The sequence below is a fragment of the Lactuca sativa genome, chromosome 7 (assembly GCF_002870075.4).
Source record: "Lactuca sativa cultivar Salinas chromosome 7, Lsat_Salinas_v11, whole genome shotgun sequence".
Lineage (NCBI taxonomy): Eukaryota > Viridiplantae > Streptophyta > Magnoliopsida > Asterales > Asteraceae > Lactuca > Lactuca sativa.
This window is the reverse complement of record NC_056629.2, coordinates 21,948,871-21,972,913: the sequence shown is the minus strand read 5'-3', so window position 1 is coordinate 21,972,913 and position 24,043 is coordinate 21,948,871. Positions and strand designations below refer to the sequence as shown.

General features: G+C 33.9%; 2 protein-coding genes across 2 annotated transcripts; one reads left to right on the top strand and one right to left on the bottom strand.

Annotated features, from left to right (window-relative positions):
• Positions 1-15,655: 15,655 nt before the first annotated feature.
• On the bottom strand, positions 15,656-17,092 carry LOC111891065 (scopoletin 8-hydroxylase). Its single transcript, XM_023887153.2, has 3 exons — positions 16,531-17,092; positions 16,101-16,446; positions 15,656-16,019 (listed from the first exon to the last, which is right to left on the bottom strand). Exons 1-3 carry the CDS (start codon positions 17,034-17,036, stop codon positions 15,777-15,779), a joined length of 1,095 nt encoding a protein of 364 aa, XP_023742921.2. The 5' UTR covers positions 17,037-17,092; the 3' UTR covers positions 15,656-15,776.
• A 3,037-nt stretch (positions 17,093-20,129) lies between these two features.
• LOC128127206 (uncharacterized) lies at positions 20,130-22,053 on the top strand. Its single transcript, XM_052765633.1, has 5 exons — positions 20,130-20,382; positions 20,512-21,263; positions 21,346-21,397; positions 21,448-21,564; positions 21,644-22,053. Exons 1-5 carry the CDS (start codon positions 20,130-20,132, stop codon positions 22,051-22,053), a joined length of 1,584 nt encoding a protein of 527 aa, XP_052621593.1.
• Positions 22,054-24,043: the final 1,990 nt, after the last annotated feature.

Genomic DNA, 24,043 nt, shown 5'->3' with positions numbered 1-24,043 from the left:
TTACGCTCAGCGTACGCGGGGTTTCACCAAAACCCTAATAAGTGCTTAATGGCTTAAGCACTTAAGCCCAAACTTTAGATCCATCGATCAAATGTGCCATAAGACTATAAAGTCTCTAACTTTATCACTTTGGACATCCATAAAGTTCTTAACACATGGTCTTAATACATTAAGACCTTCCTACTTCATGCATGAGACAAATCTAGCTATTGGGACACCATTTTTATTACTTAGGACCTCTTCTAAGGTCTAAAAGGACAACTCATTTCGTCCAAATCATAACATGCACCATTTTGGGACTTTTGGGACAAGAATGCTTCCATAAAGCTAAAATGACTAGATCTATCTCATACAAGTATAAAGTTCCAAGATTTTTACCTCCTGGAGCTTCTAGGGCACAAACCAACTTCAGATTTACAAGCTTGATCTTCTTCTCCAACTCCTTGATGCAACACATTCTTCTTAAAACACTCAAGAAACACTCAATAAGCTCAAGCACTAAAGGAAATGGCTAGGGTTTAGGGAAGACGACTCTAAGCATTGGAGGCTGGGGTAAGGGAGGGTTTTCCTCTTCCTGAAGTGAACCCTTTGTGCTGACATGATAAAGCTAATTTAAGTAGGGGAGAGTTGTAACACCCTGTTTTGGGTCATTTCATAATTTGGGACCATGTACCAAGGATCAAGTAAGGTTTCGGGCCTTGGGAATGAGAGGTTTACATCCATTTGGTGGTGGATAATATAGGTTGTGGGTACCGAGTGTTTAATTTGTGTTTTGGAGCCGGTATATCGAAAAAGTGATGGTATGGGATTTTATAAATTCTAGATTTAAGTTCGGAAGGTTTTAAGGTAAAGGAGAGTTGATAGGATTGTAGAGTTTCTCATTACCTTTCCATGGATAGAAATAACGTCGAAATCAGAGTTGGAACGAAGAAGTTATGGCCGTTTGAAGTTACAAGGATTTGGGGTAAACCAAGTATGTTGGGCATACAGGGAGTACTTTGAGCGTACGAGGCTCAGATGATCGTGATGGACCACCCACGTATGCAAGGCGTGCAATCTATACGCTGGACATACGCCAAATTTACCAAAGCCCTAGTTTGGGTCTTGGACCCTATTTAAAGACCTTAACTTCTTGGGAACCCTCATCATCTTCAACTTCCACCTCCCCAAACTGTAAGAACGAAACCCTAATTACTTTTTGAGTGTTTTGAGCTTGGATGTGATCTTTGAGAGGGTTATTGGTGATCTTGAAAGAAGAAGAGCTCTTGGAAGTTGCATTGGTGTGGTTGAAGCTTGTGGATCCAAAATCATCATCAACTTGGAAAGATTTTGGAGGTATAAAGCTCTTAACATGATGGTTTATTTTGGTAGATCTAGCTAGGGCTTGTTTTTGTGCTTTTTATGGTCCTTTAATTCATGCTTGAGAGTATGAGCTACTCCAGAAGCTAGGAATGGTAGATCTTAGCATCTTTGAGGCCCCTTGTGCATAAAAATGCAATATTGATGTGTTATATTGGACCAAGAATAAATTAGGGTTCTTATTATTGGTTTTATTGGTCAAAATCAAGAATTGGATCGCATTAAGGCATGCAAAGGAGTAAAGTTGCCAAATTTACATGTTAAGACATCATTTAGGATCAGATCTGAGAATTAGACTCAATGGATTAACCAATTAAGCACTTAATGGCGAATTAGGCTTGTTGTGGAGTATGTTGGGTGTACCTATCTCGTATGCAGCGTGTACTGGCCAAAGGTCGCATACGCTGGGCGTACTCAACAGCTGTTGACATTCATTGACTTTTGTGATTTGGGTCATATTTGGACTATGAGGGTTTTGGGCCTTGTTGGGCCACTAGACTTTCTGACTTTGGGAAATATTAGGCTGTTTGTGCCTTTAGATTGGGCCTTGGTAATTGGCCAAGTGAGGAAAGGGTAAAATGATCTTTTACCCTGGGTGTTGGACAAATGAACTAGATTTTCAGTTATGGTTTATGGGCCAGTTATTGATTCGGGTTTTATTTGATTGATTAGCGCGAGGATTTTCTGAATCAGCAGCACGGTCATTTGTTCAACTGACAACAGACTGTGGTGAGTTTCCTTCACTATACACATGGGTCGAAGGCACCAATATTGGCCCACTAGATTATGTTGGTAGGACAATAATTGTCTCCATGACAATTTCCTATATTTCCTATATATGTTTGTTGTCTCTGTGACTCCTACTGTTATGATTATATGCTAGATGTAGGGGGTGAAATAGACTCGATACCAGTTGAAAGAGACTGAAGGGGTTGAAATATAACCAGTACCGGCTGAAAAATACTGAAGGGGTGGAATAAATCCAGTACCAGTTGAAAGAGACCGAAGGGGTTGAAATAGACTCAATACCGAATGAAAGATACCGAAGGGGGTGAAATAGACCCGGTTATGTTTTGACTGTTATGTATGTATGGTATGCGGTATTTTGGGGAACTCACTAAGCTTCGTGCTTATGGTTTTCAGTTTATGTTTCAGGTACTTCCAGAACGAAGGGGAAGAGCTCGAGATGATCGCATCGCACACAACACGGTTTCTGTTTTATATAACTCTAATGTTTTGAGATGATTGATCGATATATTCTAATTTTCCTTTATGGTTTTATGAACACATTTTTGTTGATAGTTTTATTATTATGAAAACGAAATTTTTCGTTTTAAATTTTTGGACGTTACACAACTCCAGACTTTGATATGTGCTAATTAGGAAACTTTCCTTATCCACATTTCGTGAGGTGTTTTAGCAACCATTTTAGAAGGGACAAGATTGAGGATAAGGGCAGTTGTCACTAAGGCATACCCCAGAAGGAAATGGGAAGTGTGACTCGACTCATCATGGAACAAACCATGTCCAACAAGGTTCGATTGTGCCTCTCAGCCACACCATTAAGTTGTGGTGTTCTAAAAGGAGTTAATTGTGAAACTATGCCACATTCCTTGAGGTAGCCGTGGAACTCGATACTAAGATACTCTCCTCCTCTATCAGATTGGAGCATCTTATTCTTCCAGCCTAATTGATCCTTGACTTCATGCTTAAACTCTTTGAGCTTTTCAAAGGTTTCTGATTTATGTGTGATCAAGTAAATATAGCCATATCTACTATAATCATCTGCAAATGTTATATAAAATTGATTAGCATCTCTAGTGGTGGATCTGAAGGGTCCATACACATCCACGTGTATGAGGTCCAACAAACATTCACCTATTTCACAAGATCCAGTGAAAGGTGATTTATCATCTTACCTAAAAGACAAGATTCACATTCATCGTTTGGCCTTAGGTCAAAAGATTCCAAGACTTCATCCTTTTGGAATTGGGCGATGTGTTTCTTGTTAATGTTCTCAAGATGACAATGCCACAAGCATGCCTTTTCTAGACCATTAGACGAATAAATATTAAATACACTATTGCCTAAGCTGTCAACACAAGTCACAGTTTCATACACACCATTACAAGCTAAAGCTTCAAATATAAAAACACCATTTTTATAAACTAAAATTAAACCATTCAAATCATTAAAAGCATAGTGAAAACCTTGTCTAAACAATGCATGAAATGAAATAATGTTTCGTGTCATTTTTGACGAGTAGAAACAATCAATTAAACTAATCCTAATTTCACTACTAAGCACGAGATGATAAGTCCTAATCTTGGTAACAGGAGAAGATCACCTATTTCCCATGATCAGATTCATCCTTCCATACTCCACATCCTCACTTTCTTTTAGCCCCTGCAAATTAGAAGAAATGTGAAATCCACATCAGGTATCAAGGACCCAATAATGAGTAGATGGTGACTTATTAGTTTGAAGAGTGTATGTACCTGCCGACGATGACTTCACCTTGCCATCCTTGATGTCTTGCTCTTCCAATGGCCATTGTCATTGCATTAGTAACAAATGGCCTCTTTTGGGTCACTAAAAGTTGGAATGTCTGAGTTGGGATTTGCGTTTGGCCCATTGCTTGATGACCCTATATGGGCCTTGTTCTTCCAATTAGCTTTAGGATCAGCCTTCCTTTCTTCCCTTCACCTTTTTCAATGACGAGAACGAGAACATTAGCAGGAGGGGCCAAAATCTTCCCCTTCAATCCTGACTCACCAGTCTGTAGCAAGTTATGGAGTTGGGCTAATGTGGTTTCTATGTTGTTCAAATGATAAGATAATATAAATTGATCATAACAACTTGGCAATGAGTTTAAAACCAGGTTAATGGCTAACTCCTCATCAAAGTGAACATTGAGCTTGACCAGACACTCCACGTATCTTTGCATTCTCTGCACGTGGTTGCAGCCAGACTCTCCTTCTTTCATTTTGCAAGCCATAAGGGACTTAACCACTTCAAACTTTTCTTAGCGAGCTCTCTTGTAGTGCTATTCCACAAGGTCATTGTTCATCTCAAAAGGCTAGTAGTCCTCATAGAACCTCTACAATTCAGGAGTCATTGTGGCGACCATGATGCAAGCAACTTTTGTTACATCGTCGTAGTGTTTTCTGTAGGAGACTGGTTATTCAAGAGTAGCAGTATTTTCACCGACTTTAACGAGTTTCTCTTCAAGGACATATTCTTTGCCCTCGAAGCAAAGATCCATTCTGATGTTTCGCATCCAATCATTATAGTTGGAGCCATCAAAAGTCACTTTGGAGATGATGGAGAGTAAGGAGAAACCCGAGTGGTGGGTAAAGGATGATTGAGCAGAAGCATCAATAGGAGTAGACATCTACAGAGAAAATGAACAATTTTTAGTTAGATGACGATTATCCTTAATATTTTAACCCATAATAAATGATTAAGGTTAGGATCCAAAATAACAATTCACAGCTAAGAAAAGGGATGTTGTAATCTTATTCTAAATTTATGAAGGTAGGTGAAATCAATTCACCAATTTCGAACAATGAAATTCCTACATCTTTTGAGATTCATTGAATCTATTAATGGCATGTTTAATCTTACATTATGCTTGTCTATTTGTAATTGGGATACCGAGGATCACAAATAAGATGTGAATAACCATACAAATTAGTTTGGCATTCTCGATGTCATTTATTGTCTCATTTTAATGTGCCAGCTAACCACATACGCTCCATTAATCAACGATAATTTTTGAGATGCCCATTATTCCTCTTTATAGTCACTATTAGTGTCTCAGTTAACCACACATGTTCCATTAACTACTATAATGTATAATGTGCAATTTTATGGATTAATATACTTTTCATATTTTCCTAAAGTGACTAAGAGCGAGATTTTATAAAAGATATTTAGTTACTTTTATGTCACTATACTTATTATTGAAGTTATGGTCTATCAAATTTGTTCGCCTAACGACCCTCCACCATACAATAGAGCGTAAGTAAGAATGGATAACCAATGACAGTCACATGAAGACGCATCGTTGGATAAAAAAAATGCAAAAATGCACCACTTGAAAAGCCATACATTGCTATTTTAAAATTATAAAAACCGATGCATGCAGTTTACGATTTTGTTTTAGCCTAAAACTACAACATGCTCACCTCTAGTGGAACCTGTGAAATCGAATGATCAACAAGCATATATATTTACCGAAACTCTGGCACATGTGAAGCATGGTAAACTAACGTAACTGACACCGAATTTTGACAAGTTTAAAGGGAAAATACGATTATTAGGTTGTGTTTGGTACGTCATGACTAACTGATAAGCTAACTTTTTTTTTTCCGAGTTTGTTAAAGTTATTAGGTTTGACAATCCAAAAAGTAGTTTATAATGTAGCGTTTTAAAAAACTATTTAGACTAGTTTTTTTTTGGATTTATTTAAAAAAATTCAAATAAAACCTTAATTAATTATAAAAAAACATATTTTTTTAGATACATTTAAGCTAACTTTTCAACTAATTTTCATTTTTATAAGGTAACATCTAACTCATATAAAATCAAAATTTCTGGCTAATATGGCAAACATAGGGTAACATCTAACTCATATAAAATGCATTTAAGCTAACACTACCAATTTGTTGTCACCTATAGGTAGATCGACAAAAGGACTCACATCGCCTGCCTTCTTATTCTCTCTGCCGCTAGTAGTTATTGTTGCTATCGATCTAGGGAGGCTGAACATGGAGGATTTTCAGCCAAAGAACGCTAGGGTTTATCAATCATCGATTTTCAGTTGGCAGCTGCAATTTGGGTTTATCAATCATCGATTTTCACCATCATCATCACCGATCTCCATCTTTAGCCTTCTGTCATCATTGCCAACCGCCTTATCATCGGATTCAAACTTAATTGTTGTTGGTGATCTTTTTTATTAGTGATTCAATGTATAAGAAAACCTAACTGGGGATGAATACAATCATACACGCACAACAGGTAATTAATGAATCTCGTTCATATTTTTTTGCGAAGAAAGATTGAATAAGAAGGTTTCTTCTATTTCAATTTATGAATTTAACCGGGGTTGATGTTTTCTTTTTTTTTTTTTTTTTTTTTTTTTAAATTTAGTGACCGATATTTTAGTTTTGATTGGTGTTTTCTTTAACTTATCCGAATTTGATATTTTTAGTGTTTCTTAAGTGTTTTTTAGTACCCTTCGGCATGAAGCTTTTAAATTTGTGGAAGACGGGGCTGAATCTATTGATACATATTATGTGGCCACGGTTACTTTGGAAGAAGATGCAAGGAAAGTTGCCATGTCAGCAAAAAATGAAGGAACAAGTTTTATGGTTAATGGGCGTAGCAGGGAAGATTCTAGAAGCAATGGAACACTGACACAAATGGATATTGGCAATCATTATGGACATTTGGATCAGAATTTATCAGAGGTTAGTTTCTTTATAGCTTTTTGTACTACAAATCTTATGATCCTTCAATCTTCTATTTGTTTAGTTATCAATAAGTTTTTTCCATATGATGCTCAAAACAAGGATAAGCTAGCAATTGCAACATACTTTTACTTTTACTTTTAATCATTTGTCATTTTACAAAATGTAACTCCCATTAATAGAATTGCATGTAATATCCACAAGATAGAGTTAATGTCAAACATAGAAATATTAATGTGTTGATATTTTTACACCTGAAATAAAATATTGGAAATTTACATGTGTTCCAAAAAGACAATTCACCACATCAATCTGGTGGAAAAATCTTTATTTTGCATTAATTTCTGGATATTAAAGAAAATAGCTCAATGTGGATTGTTGTTTGTTGATAACTGGTCAAATGGATAGATTTTTGAAAAATAGGTCAAAAAGTTCAAAAGTTGCTCAAAACATATTTAAATCTTTACAACCTTCTAAATTGCTTTTATTGATTTATTTTAATAGTAGTTTCTCTAATCATATTAAATATGTTGCATAATGAAAATGGAGAATAAAACATGTTGAAATAAGTTTAAACGTTATTTGGCAATCAACTTTTTAAACCTTGGTAGAAAATTCATATTGGGAAACAGGAAACTAATAAAATGAAAATTAAATAGTTTCCTACTAAATAAATTCCTTACTCTAATATATAGCAGAATTTGATATTTTTTTTAGTGTTTCTTAAATGTTTTTTTAGTGTTTTTTTCTTATGTAATACTATTCTGACAGAATATGATATCAAGAACACATATTTTATGTAATATTTATATTCTCACAGAATGGACAAGTTCATTCTCATAATTTTTATGATTAACAAATCAATGCTTATCATTTGTCTTTGTTTTATGGTAATGGCTAACAAGTGTTTGTTGAAATGCTAAAAAAATCAAAGAATCTAACCATGTGGTATACATTCTGTCACAATTTCTATAAACACATGCTTATTTTATTTTTACATTCTCATAGAATGAACATATTTTGTATTATGATATGGAAAAGAAAGTAATCATGGCGAACGATAGTGTAATCTAGCAAAATGTATTTTATGTATAAATATTCTAAAGCATAGACTGCATAAATTCATTCTGACAGAATGTCTTTAAGAATGTATGTGAACAACAAGTATATTTTTTTAACTGGTAATCTGCTAGAATAAATTAAAAGTCTTTAATGTCTAACACATTCTATTAGAATTTATAGTTTTATTCCTTTAGAATATACTAAAATTTTTAATATTTTAAAGTTGATTATATTTTCTTTGTGGATATAGATTTTAAAGAGGCTGTCATTGATGTGGAAAAAAGAAGAAAACATGGATAACGAGAGTATTCTATCAGAATGTATTCTGCCGGAATATATAAAGTGTTTTTGTTAGATTTTGATGTTTTTATTTTTATTTTTTTTATCCATTCTTAGTTTTAATTTGTAAGAATAAATGTAATTCTTAAACCATTATTAATCATTTTTTTCAGAATGAATTTAATAATTGTCTAGTTTAATTCTTTACGAAGTAATGGAATTAGTGATTCTTAAAAAATAAAATTTGTATTCTTTAGAAAATGTTATTCTTGATAATATATTGTATAATTCTTTAAAAATGTTAATTACAAAAAATATATTGAATGAATCATATTCTGCAAGAATAAAATCGAAAATATATTTACTAGTTTATCTTTGACTATATGTCATTCTGACAGAATAAAATCGGTTAGTATTAGAAGTTATAATAGAATTAAATTTGAATTAATTTAAAAAATTCAGATTTAAAAAAAGGAAATTAATTATCCCCTAAAATCAGGAAATCTTTTTTTTTTTTTTTTTTTTTTTTTTTTTTTTTTTTTTAATGTAGGTTAATTGACCAAAACACCATTCTGCTGAAATTTATGTGAATATATGATATATGTTACCCTATTGTAATATCGTAGACCCTCAGATCATGACCATTGATTTTATTCATCAATTTGTCCAGAATTGTGCTTACGGACACACAATAGATTTAAGAAACAAAATAGCCTAGCCATATATATATATATATATATATATATATATATATATATATATATATATATATATATATATATATATAAGGTGTATTTAAAAAGTTTTAAAAAATACAAGGTTTAAATTAAATTTTCGAAATTAAGGAATTAATTTAATTTAAAATAAACCAATTAAATTTTAATCATTATCTTTTAATTAAACAATTAATTAAATTAAGTAAATCATTATGGGTAATTCACAAATTCAAGATAAGGATATCTGATTAGAAAAGATAATTATTCACTTTTGCATAATTAAAACATTATCTAAGGTAATTATCCTAATCAAATTTTGAATTTAAGCAAAACCGATTCTAACAATCTGTTCGTCTACCACGTGTGGTAAACAATTACCATGTCGTGGTTGAATGAAAAATAACGCGATTTCGCAGATCACCACGTCGTGGTAAAAGATACCACGTCATGGTGTCGAAATAGAATTACGATTCTGTTTAAGCTCCATGTTCAAGTTCAAGCAATGTACATCCATTTGTTAGACAACCATACGCTTTGATACCACTGATGAGTTTTACATGTATTAAGTCGGATAAATCCTTAACACTTAAGGGTACATGCAACCTAAAGATCTAAGTCATAACACTATTGATGTAACATTCTATTGAACAACAAGAACACTCTAATCCTAGGTAATTTCAAAAATTATAGAAGGAATAACATACCTTTTGATTATTGTAGTAAAAAATTAAGAATCCTTTCTTCAATAACTTGGAAGCTAGCAACAAAAATATCTTGCCTTTGATGGTTCACACCCAATACTAGCAACAAGAAAACTTTTGAGAGAGGAGAGGGGATGTCAATTTTTGGCTATCTCCAAGGTAGGAAGAGTTGGTCAAAAATTGTAGGTCAAGGAGTCCTTTTATAGTGCAACTTGGAAACCCTAGATAACCCTGAATGAATAAAATAATATTAATTCAATTTGGTAATTTTCCAGCTTCCTATTTATCTTCAAGGAATATTCCAGATGCTTTGGAATACCCTAATTTTGTCCACCACCTTCCAATGAAGGTTTTGGACTCTTTCTTATTCAACTATTGAAAACTCGCACTTTAACCCTTGCACTTTTAATTAATAAAATTAATCCCAAAATTAATCTAATTAATTTCTGATTAATTATTAATTATATATTACTATTTCTAATTAATATATTATTTTCATAACATATTAGTGAATTCATTTATTGCTATTTATTAATCAAATAATAAATCAATAAAAAAGTCTCTATCTCTCTCTCTAAAGGTCATCATATTTAATTATTAGGCTTGAGGGCAACCAAAAAGACTTTGCTAATAATTCAAGATTATACTAAGTTAGTTATTAGCTTAGACACCTAATCCAACACCTATAATATCACCAATTTTTTTTGTTGTGTGCTAAAAAGGTAAAAAAAACAAAAAACAAAAAAAAAACAAAATTTGCAACATGTTTCTCGATTAAGTTGTGTCAGTTATTGGCTAAAAGCTAAAATTTGAATTAAATAAATATCTCACTTCTGGTCTTTTGCGGTTTTAAAACCGAATCACATTAGAAAGTCGCACAAATTCATTGGACAATTTAAAAATTTTAATTAAAAAACAGTTTCACTTCTGGCCTCTTGCGGTTTTAAAGTGCACCACAGTAGAAAGCCGCACCATTTCATGGTGCGGTTTAAAACCAAGACCACGCCACATGAAGCTGCATCGTTAGATAAAAAAAATGCAAAAATGCACCACTTGAAAAGCCACGCATTGCTATCTTAAATTTATAAAAACCGATGCATGCAGTTTACGATTTTGTTTTAGCCTAAAACTACAAGATGCTCACCTCTAGTGGAACATGTGAAATCGAATGATCAACAAGCATATATATTTACCGAAACTTTGGCACATGTGAAGCATGCTAAACTAACGTAACTGACACCGAATTTTGCCAAGTTTAAAGGGAAAATACGATTATTAGGTTGTGTTTGGCACGTCATGACTAACTAACTGATAAACTAACTTTTTTTTTTTTTCGAGTTTGTTAAAGTTATCATGTTTGGCAATCCAAAAAGTAGTTATAATGTAACGTTTTAAAAAATCTATTTAGACTAGTTTTTTTTGAATTTATTTAAAAAAAATTCAAATAAAACCTTAATTAATTATAAAAAACATATTTTTTTAAATGCATTTAAGCTAACTTTTCAACTAATTTTCATTCTTATAAGGTAACCTCTAACTCATATAAGATCAAAATTTCCGGCTAATATGGCAAACATAAGGTAACATCTAACTCATATAAAATGCAATTAAGCTAACACTACCACTTTGTTTTCACCTTATATGTCACATAAGCAACAATGTTATAACACCAAAAGAGAAAATGGTTTTCATGTTCTAACAATGTTATAACACCAATATTTTCCATGTCATTTTTTTTCGAGTTTGCTTTTTTTTTTCGTGTTTCTTTTTTGTAATTAGTAAAATAAATATATTTTTATAAAACATAATATTTAAAAAACAAAAAAAATACATAATTTCTAAATACTACAATTAAGATTACAATAAAAAAAACATTAATTTTAAAAGATAACATTTTTCCTAGTCATAGTTAACCCAACTAACATCTAAATTACACCTAAAACCATAACATTTTACTACTAATCTTAATTAACCCAAATACTTCTTCCTAATTTGATCATTCATCTCTTGTAACACTGCTAGATCTTGAGGCGACAAACCCTCATCGCCAGGGGCAGAACCCAAACACTACAAGTTAGGGGGCCGAAACCAAAGTTTATAAACAAGTTTTTTTTCATACTTATGATCATAATTAATTAGTTAATATTTATTTAAAGATTATACATTATAATTTTGAATTTCACAGTATATATGTATATACATTTACATAAAAACCTGTTCATTTGAATCAATATAAATTCTATTGATATTTATAGAAAATTAAAAGCTAAAATATTGTTTAATAAATCATAATATTTATTTTCTTTTTTATCCAATGTTATCGTACTTTTACTACAGAAACTTACAGCTACCTCTAGAGTAGACTTCTTTTAGTCTTTGCCTTCCCTCTTTCTTTATCGGTAGCAACACCAAATGGGTTATGGCTTATCAATTTATGAAAGCATGAGAAAGAGCATACGTGACTCTAACAGAGATGAGAAATAGAGAAAGAGCACGAGGCAACGCAGAACACTGCATGGGTCCAAGGAGGGGAGAGACAGTAAGAAATTTTGCAAGAGAGGAGAAGAGCAAAAAGTCCGATAGAGTTATGTTTTCTGGCGGTGAGTTGCATTTTTGCAGTCTATGAAATAAGTACAAGCTTAACTCCGGTGAGTTGCAAACCTTTCCGGTGACGGTGATATCTTTCAAGAATGTTGTGCCGCAATTTTTGACGCAATTTTGACAATTTTTTTCTTACGCAGACGACAAATGTTTAGTTATTTATTTGTTCTTTAAAATTGATTGTAAATTAGATCGGCTTTTTGGTCATTTTATAGATTTAATTAGTGATATAGTAAATAGTTAGTTTCCTTTTGAAATAAGATTAGTTTAAATGATTTTTCAAAACGGTTCCTGAGAAAACGGTGCTTTGGTTACTTGTAAAATTGATTAATGATTATATATATATATATATATATATATATATATATATATATATATATATATATATATATATATATATATATATATGTTGTTACTATTAAGCCAAAAAACCAGGGGGCCATGGCCTCACCTGGCCCCTTAGACGGTCCGTCACTGCTCATCGCTAGTCGGAGGAATTGATAACTGTTGTGTTATTAGTTCTTTCTCTTTTTGCCCGTCTAGGAACTCCAAGTGGCGACGTTTCAACTCATTTTTTTTTCTTTTTATAATAAATTGTGCTAATCGAATTTCTCTTTCATTTCCGCCGCATCTTTTGTTTTTCCCTCTACCTCCTCTGCATGCCTTGCAGCGTGCCTCACTTTGCCCGCGCCCGGGTGGTCGTCGTGCTGGGTTGATCTCCTCGATATCATCCAGGATCTCATTGGTGTTGGCGTTTAGGTCGATGTGAATCCGTGCATCCGACACATCCACCGAGCTCGAACTTCGAGATCTCTTTGATTGAACTTCCGGCGATGTATGAGGTTTATTCCACCTTGGATCAAATCACACCAACTCCCACGCATTCTCGAACTTGAACACATGTCCCAGCTCGACCCGATATTGTTCTTTTGTAGCTTTGAACAAATCAAAGTCGTTGGTTCCGCTTTGTTGTTGCGCCTCAAGCCGGTGGTAAATACAATTGAATTTTGTGCACCGACTGCTAATTTGAGTGTATTTGCTACTAAGCATGTCCGTATTGCGATACAATTTTTTCTTCAATATAGTGCATAATTTTTTGAGCACCACCTCCCAATAAGCACCTTTCTTCATCCCTCCGCAACATTCGTCTTTTGAAGTACCACACCACACTTGTGCCAAAGCATTTTCTTCATCTGGTGTCCACCAATGTGGAGCTTCTTAATTTTCGATGTCAACCGCTATAGCTTTCCCTTTCCCTCTTCCTTCCCTTTCCCTCTCTTACTACCTCCCGCTTGCGTTTCAACCGATGGTTGTGTTAGAGGTGGTGGTTGTGTTTGAGGTTGAATGGGAAAAAGATTTTGTTGTAAACTTGAATTTTAGCCGAAAAGATTTTGTTGAAAATAAGGTGAGTTAGGAAATTGCAGTGATGGTGATACGGGATTGAAAGAGACTCTTTGGTATGGGATTTGTGGTGAAGCTTGAAACGATAGAAGGCTAAAGTAGTTCTCGTAATGGGCAAACCTAATATAAGATGTGTTTGGTTGTGTATTTGGGTTTTGGTTTGGTGGAGGAGTGTTTGGATTTTGATCTATTTTTATGTGTTTGTGTTTTGGTTAGATGTATAAAATAGAGAGAGAAAGAATGTAAAAGTATAAAAAATGTACGAGTGTAATGTATTTATATGTAAAAAAAATAGTAATATTTTATTTTTATTTATTTATTTTAAGAATATGGCCGTTCAAAAACGGTCAACATAGTCCAATGTTCAAATTTTGCCTTGTTTCTTCCCGTGGTAAGGGCAACGAGATGTGCTCTTAACCGGATATAACAAGAAGGGATGCAATGTTCACCCGTTATAACCGTATTTTTTTGGTCTCCACGTCGGCAATAACACGGCTATTAAGATCCATAACGGGTGCTCTTAAAAAAGGGAGCTGATAAGTCCACAACATCTTTTTATACATCCACGGAGTTTTAAAGTAAATTGACAGTTGTGCCCTTCATGATGTATCTTTAGAATGCAATTAATTTATTCAAAGGCAAACGTTCATTTTTGATAAACCATTACACCAAATGAACTAATTCCTCATCTCACTGTGTTGGAGATCCCCTTGAACCACAATCTCCAACAGAATGCAACCATCATTTTCACCTAAATAAGCTCTTTTTCTATTGCATTTCTAGTAATAAGCCATACCGTTCCAATTCCCCATTTTAGATCGTTTGTACACAAAAAGGAAGATAGCAATTAAGAGGGGAAGAGAGACTTGCACCAACAGATTGTTGTCAACATCTGGAATTGGAATTGTGATCATAAGCAAGCACCAGAGCCATACTTGCGAGGCTAATACACGTGCAAAATGTGAGCAACACCGCTTTCTCTCTTCTTGGAACCATCGTGCCTGCGAACCTGTTGCAAATTGCATTAAATCAAAAATACAATAAAGAGCATTGAAGTATCAGGTCCCAATGTATGGCAGAGATAAACGTAACGATCGTTCTCAGCTGAAACCATTGTACTTGGCACATCTTCCTCACTCACTTAGGTCTCACTTCTAACTTCAGTTTCAATCTCAAAATCCACAAAAAATATATGACCAAAATCAAACTTAATCTTCATAAATTTAAACAATCAAAGCATTAGACATCAAGTCTGTACCTCATTCCAGTAAATTACGAAGGGGGACTGATTTCTAAACAATAAACTTCAAACATCAACAAAATTCGCCATATAAATCTCGATATCTACTGCTCTACATTCACTATTTACATACAAATTATGAAATTTACATACAATTCCACAAAAAACTTAGTTTAATTGCAGATAGATATACAATAGCCTGAGATGAGATGACGAATAAACCCAAGGAGGTGTAACAGCTAGCCCTAGAATAGCCGATCGACGGCATCTGCAAACACAAACAGAGGGTCGTTAGCGATGATTGTTGCAGCCTTATGAATCGATATGGAGATCCAATCTGGTGAATAAAAAATAGTCGTGGCAATATCACCTCCCCTTAAAAAAGGTTATCTTGAAATCTCCCACCCTTTACGGATCCGACAAAAAGGGGGTGACCACTGAACCACCCATTCCTTGGCCCATGTTTGCCTTGATTTGAAGAATGAATTATTTTATTATTATTATTATTATTTTGCTTTGAATACAAGTTCTATTAGGCTGTTTTTGAAGTAGAAAAGTAACAGTTATTTTCCTCCCCTGGTTAATGTAATTTTTTTTTTTTTTTATTTTGGGGTAGAATAACTTTATTTCAGTTCAGCTTCTTATTCCACTGTTTAATTTTTCTCTGTTTTCCCTTTGTTTCCACAGTCCCTTAAACCCAATTTGGTCGCTTATTTGAGCACCTTAAAAATCAGTAGCACACATTTGATCCATTTAATTTCCAAAAGAAATCGTATTTTAGGTTGTTGGGTCACCTGCTTTCTATTCTTGGTATAAAAGTTTGACAAAATTACTTTTATATTTTGGTAAACAAATAGCAAACCACAGCAAGTGAATTGAGTACACCACTCCTCTTTTATTACAAACAATAAATCCACTAATTAAAATGGAGAATAAAAGCTTAAACAGACGCGAATTGAAGAGCCATCTTTCCTCCATGGGGTTTCTGCATGATGTTGTTCGTGTACTCTTTGTATGTGACCTCCTTGTATCTAGCGACCCCATCACGAGCCACCAGCTCCGGAAATGGTCCTATTTTTGCAACAGGAACCGGAGCATTGAATATAGGAATCGACACTCTTGATGCAGTGCTTGTGGTTCGCACTATGTGTTCTGCACTTTTGTATTTTCCATTGCTTAAAATCTAACACATGAAAACACCAAATCTAAGTTATTATTATGCATTTAAGGAGGAAATTTAGTAGTAAAATAGCATGAAATTAACCTGTAACACATCCCCAACGTTGATGACGAGAGCACCAGAGGTGGGTGGAACCTCGACCCACTCCTCGTTTCCAGATGATAAGTTTTCACCTGCTTTTTTCACGTATAATCCACCAACGTCATCTTGTAGAAGCATTGTTAGAGTGCCCATATCGGAGTGCTTCTTAACTCCTATAGTTAACTCGGGGTTTGGACATGTCGGGTAGAAGATCATGTGCACCGACTTTGAACCTATAAATGGATCAAGTCCTGAATCGTTTAGTTTCACTCCAGGATTTCCAATTAGTGCTTGTAATAGTTTTTTCACCATCTCCGTTGATGTCTTTATGTACTCCAGCACCACTTCCCTACAAAATTACAAAAGTATATACATAATAATCATCGATCATCAGAGTTTTCTTGAATTTTTTTGACTAATTTAATCTTCTTACTTGCATTCATTAGGCCAAAACTCAAAGGCATCAGCATCATTGGTGTATGTCATCTTAAAAAAGTCTCTCCACATCCAAACCTTCTCTTTCTCAGGAACAAAGCTCGTTGCATACATGACCATCGGATTGTTACTCACCTCCTTGAGATATGTCGCCTTCTTTTCAGCTGGTTGATCAAAAAACTGGTGCGTTGCAGTTTTAAGCGAGTCTAGAAGCTCCAAAGGCACACCATGGTTTACCACCTGAAAGAAACCTAGAGTTTCAGCAGCATGGGCTAAGGCCTTGACCACTTGATCATGGTTAGGACCATCCAGTTCCGATAGATCAATGATCATGTTTTCAGATGATTGGGTTGCTTGCTGCTTGTCGAATCGCTCGTAGGGAGGTTGGATGAACCGAGGTGGCACCTCCGTGAGTCCGGAGTACTCCACCAGACCTTTGACACCATTTCCCTCTTTCACGACGAAGTTGAACAGTGAATTATCATCATCGAAGCTTAGAGCCATTATTTGAGAGGCTTGGTGTGAGATGACAGCGACTAATTAAATGTAGGTTCCGCTGAATTTTCTACTAAAAATATATATATACTATTTTTGTGGATGTATTCCTTTAAAATTTATTTTTAAACAAAATTATAAAAATAATCCTTATGATTACCAAAAGTCATAAATTTAGTCCTTGTTAATTTTTTTTTAATGAATATCCTCCCTGTGGTTTTCATAAATTTAGTCATTGTTAATTTTTTTTTGATGAATATCATCAAGCGGTTTTCAAAACCTGCATGAATAGTTCTTTTTGCTGACTCCATTATTGTTCATCTATTAGTGGGAGAGTATTTTGGTATTTCAATCAACAGGAATTGAGTTTGTGACTACTGATAAACCATATGGACCATTTATGTAATTTTTTTTATATTTTATGTTTATTAGTTTGTGTTTTTCTCACTATTTTACTTTTTAAAATATCACTTTGAACTTTGAAAAATATTATATTCACTCATTTATTTCTAAAATTTTCGTGTTTAACCCTGTATTACATATAATTTGATTTTTATTAATAATTTTCGTCTGCTAACAAAAAAAGTATTTTTACGTGTTTATTTTTATATAGTTGTTGATATAATTCAAGGTGGTCAACATTTCAATTTTAGTTTTGAACTTTCTTTTGTTATTTTATTTTTTTAAATTATATGGTTTTTTTTATAAAGTTGTCGATTTAAATTTGAGTTTGTCTACATTTTGACCTAACTTTTTTCGTTTTTGTGTTTAAGTTTATATACGTTTCCTACATATGAGACGTGTCACATATAATAATTTTTCATTCTTAATTTTAAAAAACGTATTATATTCGAGTTTGTCTACGTTTCGGCATTTTTTTTACATTTTTGTGTTTAATTTTATGTAAATTTCTACGTATTATTTGGGTCATATATATTAACTTTCGTTCGTTAGTTTTTAAAAATGTATTATATTCGAGTTTGTTTACGTTTCGACGTAACTTCTGTTTTACGTGTTTTTAACGTAACAATATTGATTCGAGTTCATCTACATTTCGAGATATTTTCTTTTATGTTTCGTGCTTATTTTTATGTATGTGTTTCTTTTGTTCTTGTTTTTTTAAGTCAAAACGTAACTTTTATAGGTACAACCATCAAAACTCAACTTAAAAAATTCAATGCTTATAATTACATTTTTATCCATTATATGTGAACAAACTCATACATAAAATAAGGACTAACACGTACAAAAAAATCATTGAAAGATTAAAAAATAATAATAAAAAAACCTCAAATTTATATCGAAGTGTGTATAAAAATAAGTAAGTATGATTTTTTTAAAGTAACGAACAAAAGCTTAAATAATCAAAAACATATTATATGCGACCCGAGTCATATGTACGAAACATACATAAAATTAAGCACAAAAATTTAAAAAAATACGTTTCACGAAACATAGACAAGCTCAATGATAATACATTTTTTTTAAGTTAACGAATGAAAGTTAGTATATTTGATCTGAAAAATAAACATCTAGATAAAATTCTTCATAAGTTTTAAAAGACAAAACTGCAAATTTGGTCCTTGTGGTTTGCCAAAACATATGGATGGGGTCCAAAAAGTTTCCAACTTGCACCAAAGGTCCAAAATCAAGGTTTTCATGAGTTTTTGGTCAATTCCGTCATTATCCGTGTGTTTGGAGCCGTTAATGCCATCACGTGCCCTCTATGTGAGGGTATTTTGGTCATTTTAGGTCCTAGCCTCCGTTGCCGCAACTTCAATTAATAAGATTGCATACTGTACTTCACTCCTTCGTCTTCTACTCATACCTCAATTAGCCAGACGCAAAAACCCTAACGATTGTCTGAGAATTGGCTTGTGTTCATGCTTTTGAAAATGTGGGGACTTAGAAATGTTGGAGAGAATGTTAACGTTCAAGAAGTTTATGGTAATATTCAAACTTTGAAGAAACTTAGAAAAACTCTGTATTTGATGATCAAGCTTCAAAATTTGAAAAACTCTAACAATCGTCTATTTCTGTTTTGAAGATGGTTACCCCAACATATTCTCTATTGAACTTCATCACGGAGGGAGTTTCACAAAGTTTCCAAATATCAAGTATATTAATGGCCAAGTAAGGTACTTTGATGTTGTCGACATTGATGAATTTTCTGTTCATGAACTAGACTTGATGATGAGAGAATTAGGGTATGATGGTACTGGAATCATGTATTACCATTTCCGTTTGCCTAATGAAGGATTTGACTTTAGACTCGCGAGCATTAGGTAACGATGATGATGTGCGTAATCTCTCACGGTATGTTACCCATAACAAAATGATTAAAGTGTACACAGAGCATGGTCAAACGAACTTGCTTACATATTTTATGTCCCCAACTGGTCCAAGAAAGGTTATAAATTATAATAGAAGACATGGACAATCAGGATCCTCTTAGGCCCTCATCACCTGTAGTTGCTCATGAAGTGGTATCTCCAATCCAAATTGATGTTGGTGAGGGTGATTTAGGGTTAGCATTAACCTTATACAAATCAGCAACACCTGAATTTAATAGGTCTAAAGGTTGGAAACATAGAAAAGGGGCATCGTCTTGTAGTAGAAAGCTTAACTTGGATTGGGAAGGTGGTGAAAAAACAATGGCAAATGGTGAAGTTGATAAAGGTAAGGATGTTGAGCCAATGCATCCTGAATTTGTGCATCTTGAATTTGTTGTAGTTGATGCAAAAAAAGAGTTAAACAAAGAGATTGATGTGAATAAAGAACTTGAAATGAACAAATCCAATGGTGAGGGTGTAGAAGGATTTGCAGATGAGGGGTATAGAGTTGTCATGGATAATGATCCTCAAGGAGTCAATGAATTTTCAACTAACATCAACATAGATGATGAGTTAATGAGAAACTTTCAAACTTTTGAAGGGTTTGAAGACCAAGATAGCATCCCATTTAATGGGTTTGAAGGCCAAGATAATATTCCTTTCAATGATGAGTAGAGACAAGAGGAGCCTGATGACAGTAAGTTTGAGAATCAAAACAATGAAGATGAAGATAGTGACTTTATGATTGATGAGGACAACATAATTGAAGATGTTAAAGTTGACATGGAGGATTTCAATCTATATTAATACAAAAGCAGAGTTTAATGGATGTCAAAGTTTGGGTGGTCAAAGAAATGAAGATAGTGATGAAGAAGAGGATGTGGAGGTAATTGATAACGACGAGTGGGATTCACTAAGTGATGACTCAGGGGACAACAGGAAAAGAAGAGAAATGATCAAAGAGTTGGGGAAACAAACATTATGTTCTGCTGGTGAGGTGCACAAGGTAGCTTTTCATATTGGTTAGAAATATAAAGCCAAGAAAGAATTGAAATATAAAGTCGACCTGCATGCTTTAGAGATAAGGAGGAATATCTCATTCACAAAAAATGACAAGAGTAGATTAACAGTTGTTTGTGATGGAACTGTAGTTGTAAATGCAAGTGGGGTAGGTGGACCTACCTTTGGGAAAAAGGTAAAGGGTAAAGATGTAAACTCAGATAAAGTTAAATACACATGGAAACTTCATGCATCTAGGTCAAGTGAATATGACTATTGGTTTATTAAGACCTATAATCAGAAACACATCTGCCTCCAAACACGAAAAATCAGATCTTGCACAACAACATTTCTTTCCAAACATATTATGGGTCAGATTGAAGCTAATCCTAGCCAGCCTGTGCATGCCCTACAAGAGCAACTCCAATCAACATATAGAGTTAGTATTTCAGAAGAGACATCATTAAGGGAAAAAACATTAGCCACCAAAAATGTTGCAGGAGATTACGTAAAGCAATATGCAGCTTTGAGAGAGTATGTACTAGAGCTACAAAAGACAAATGAAGGTACAACTGTAAAGATTGATGTGGTTTCTGAACCTGTGGTTTCATCCCCAACCAGGCAATTCAAAAGGATATACGTGTGTTTAGGTCCTTTAAAGAAAGGATTTAAGGCAGGTTTGAGAGAATTTTTAGGGTTAGATGGAGCCTTCATGAAGGGACCTTTCCCAGGTCAAATACTAAGTGCAGTTGGTGTTGATTCCAACAATGGAACCTACCCATTGGCATATGCTGTTGTTGAAAGTGAAAACACTTCAAGTTGGAAATGGTTTCTTCAGTGTCTTGCAGAAGATCTTGACTTGTATTCAAATTCCAACTTCACATTTATTAGTGATAGACAAAAGGTACTATAATTACATTTAATATTGCATACTAGGTTTCATTACAGACTAATGCTAATTACTTATTTTGTTTTGGTGAAAACAGGGTCTTCTACCAGCCATAGAACAATTGTTTCCTAATGCAGCGCACAAGTTTTGTATTAGACACATATACCAGACAAGGAGTATTTTTGGAGGTGTGCTACAGCCACCACCATACCAGAGTTTGAAGCTGTAATGGTAGAGCTAAGGAATTATGACATAGAAGCATATCAGTGGCTCTTGAAAATCCCTCCACATCATTGGGCTAGAAGTCATTTTTCAGGTATTTTCTCAATTTGTTGTCTTATTTTTTATTATAGTATAGACATACACTAACTGTTATTTTCTTAATGAACTACTAGGAAGGGCAATTTCAGACATGTTATTAAATAACCTTTGTGAAGTGTTCAATAGCAAACTTGTTAAAGGGAGAGACAAACCCATTATCAACTATTTGGAGTTTATCAGAGAGTACCTTATGAAGAGAGTATGCAATGTGATGAAGGTGTTAAACAAGTGTCAAGGTCTACTAACTCCAACTGGTACTAGGATTTTGGAAGCAAACACAACACTTGCTAGTAAGTATCATGCACGATGGAATGGGGGACAAAAGTATCAGGTTAAAGGTCCATGGAATATTCAACATGTGGTGGACATGGAGAAAAGGGAGTGTAGTTGTAGAAAGTGGGAGCTTACTGGAATTCCTTGCAAGCATGCAATTGCAAGCCTAAATGAAATGGCAGATAATAATGAAAAGGTGGGGGAACTATAAACCTATGTGCATAAGGTGTATTGGCTTGATACATGGAAAGAGATGTACTCCTTCAAGGTGGATCCTATCAAAGGTAGAGCCATGTGGCCTAAGAGTGACTGCCCAACAACTCTTGTGCCTCCACCACACAACACAGCACTAGGCAGGCCAAAAAAGAAAAGGAGGATTATAGCAGAGGAAAGGATTAAAATCCAGCAACGTAAGAGGCAAGCAAACAGTCAAAGTCAAAATGATAATGAAACTCAATCACTGAGTAGGAAGTTTTTGACTGTGACATGTAGTAAGTGTAAGCAAAAGGGTTACAATGTCAGGACCTGCAAGGCCAAAGATGGGAATTGATGTTTAAGTACTTAAGTTTTTTATGCTTGTGAAGACTTGCTAATGCACTTTAGTTGGTACTTTGATGCCTTTTTTTGGTTCCATTTTGATAATATAGTTTGATGCCCTTTTATGGAACAATGTACTCCAATTTTTTGGTAATGTACTTTAATGCCCTTTGTTGCTAATCATTGTGTTTTGGCATTAATCTGTTACGGTGCCCTTTTGGTAATGTATTTTGTTATTGGTTTATTTTGTATTGTCAAAGCATGAAGATGTTATGGCAATGCACTTAATATATGCATGTAAAACCATTACAATTGCATATTCAAGCGTAGAGAAAAACCATTACACTTGCATATCATGTCAAGATCAAACCTTTATAATTTCATATTCATAAAAAGATAAAACCATTACACTTCCCATTGTCATAATAGCACTACATATCCAATGATCCAAAAGACAACACTTACAGCATATATAAACCACAATTAAACCTTCTAGCACCAAAAGACAACATTTTTAAGTGGTTATTACCAACAAAAAGCCCTAAACTCTAATTCCTAATTCCAAAACAGCACAAACAGCAGAAATAAGACCCACGAGGCAAGCAAACACATCTTCAGCTGGCCCACTTCAACCTCATACCTATTCATTGTTCTCAACAGTCCTGGTATGATATCAGTTGATCTTTGACACATAGGGGGATTGACCCACCCCAAAAATCCACATCTGGATCCCTACAAGAATACATTAAAATAGAAGAGTTATTGCATAACTACCGAAATATCATAACCTAATATGAGTTTTCTTACCATTTTAGGGCATGCATAGAAACGACGACCAGGGTTTCGTGAGGTGATGTGCACAAAAGTACCAACTAATTTTAATATTTATAAGCTAAGAAACTTAAACTAACTATGCACTTATAGGCAGTGTACCTAGTCGGATTACAGTATAGCTTGGGTAAGTCGGGTGTCGATCACAGGGAACAGTGCTACTAATTAATCTACTTACTATTAAATTAACCTAATTATTAACAAGTTTAAAGGGTGGTTTTATCTTATTTTACAAGATCAGATGAACTTAAATCAAATTCAATAAGTAAAAACACACTATTGTCTAGTTTGAATCCACTTCTTCCTTATGGCTAGCTAATGATTATGGGTTATCTAGTTGGTTTTAATTGTATTAGTAATTTAGTTCTAACTTTACCAATAATTAACTAATTCATGTCAAACTATGTATGTTCACACACAATTAAACACATAACTAATTATGAATATAAATATGCTATGTAAGATTTGTTATATAAACGCAATTATAGTCACAATCCACGTTCTCTAACACAGCTAAGTTTATTTATTCTAATTACTAACTAATATTGGTCAATCCTAGCTCTAACAATTCAATGTTCACTAAATCATTAGGTAAACAAGTTCATGTAGTTAATGGTCACTAAGCTACACAGAACATGCAATTAAGCAATTAGAGAAACAAACACAAGCATGCTAGGTAATACAAATCAAACACAAGCAATTTTACCAACTAAATAAATCCATAAAAATTAAGCTATTCATAAGTTTGAAGCTTCATCTAGCTAAACAAGAGTAGCTAGATTCAGCTGCTCATCATAGCAACTAACACACTAACACAAATCAAAGTGTAATAA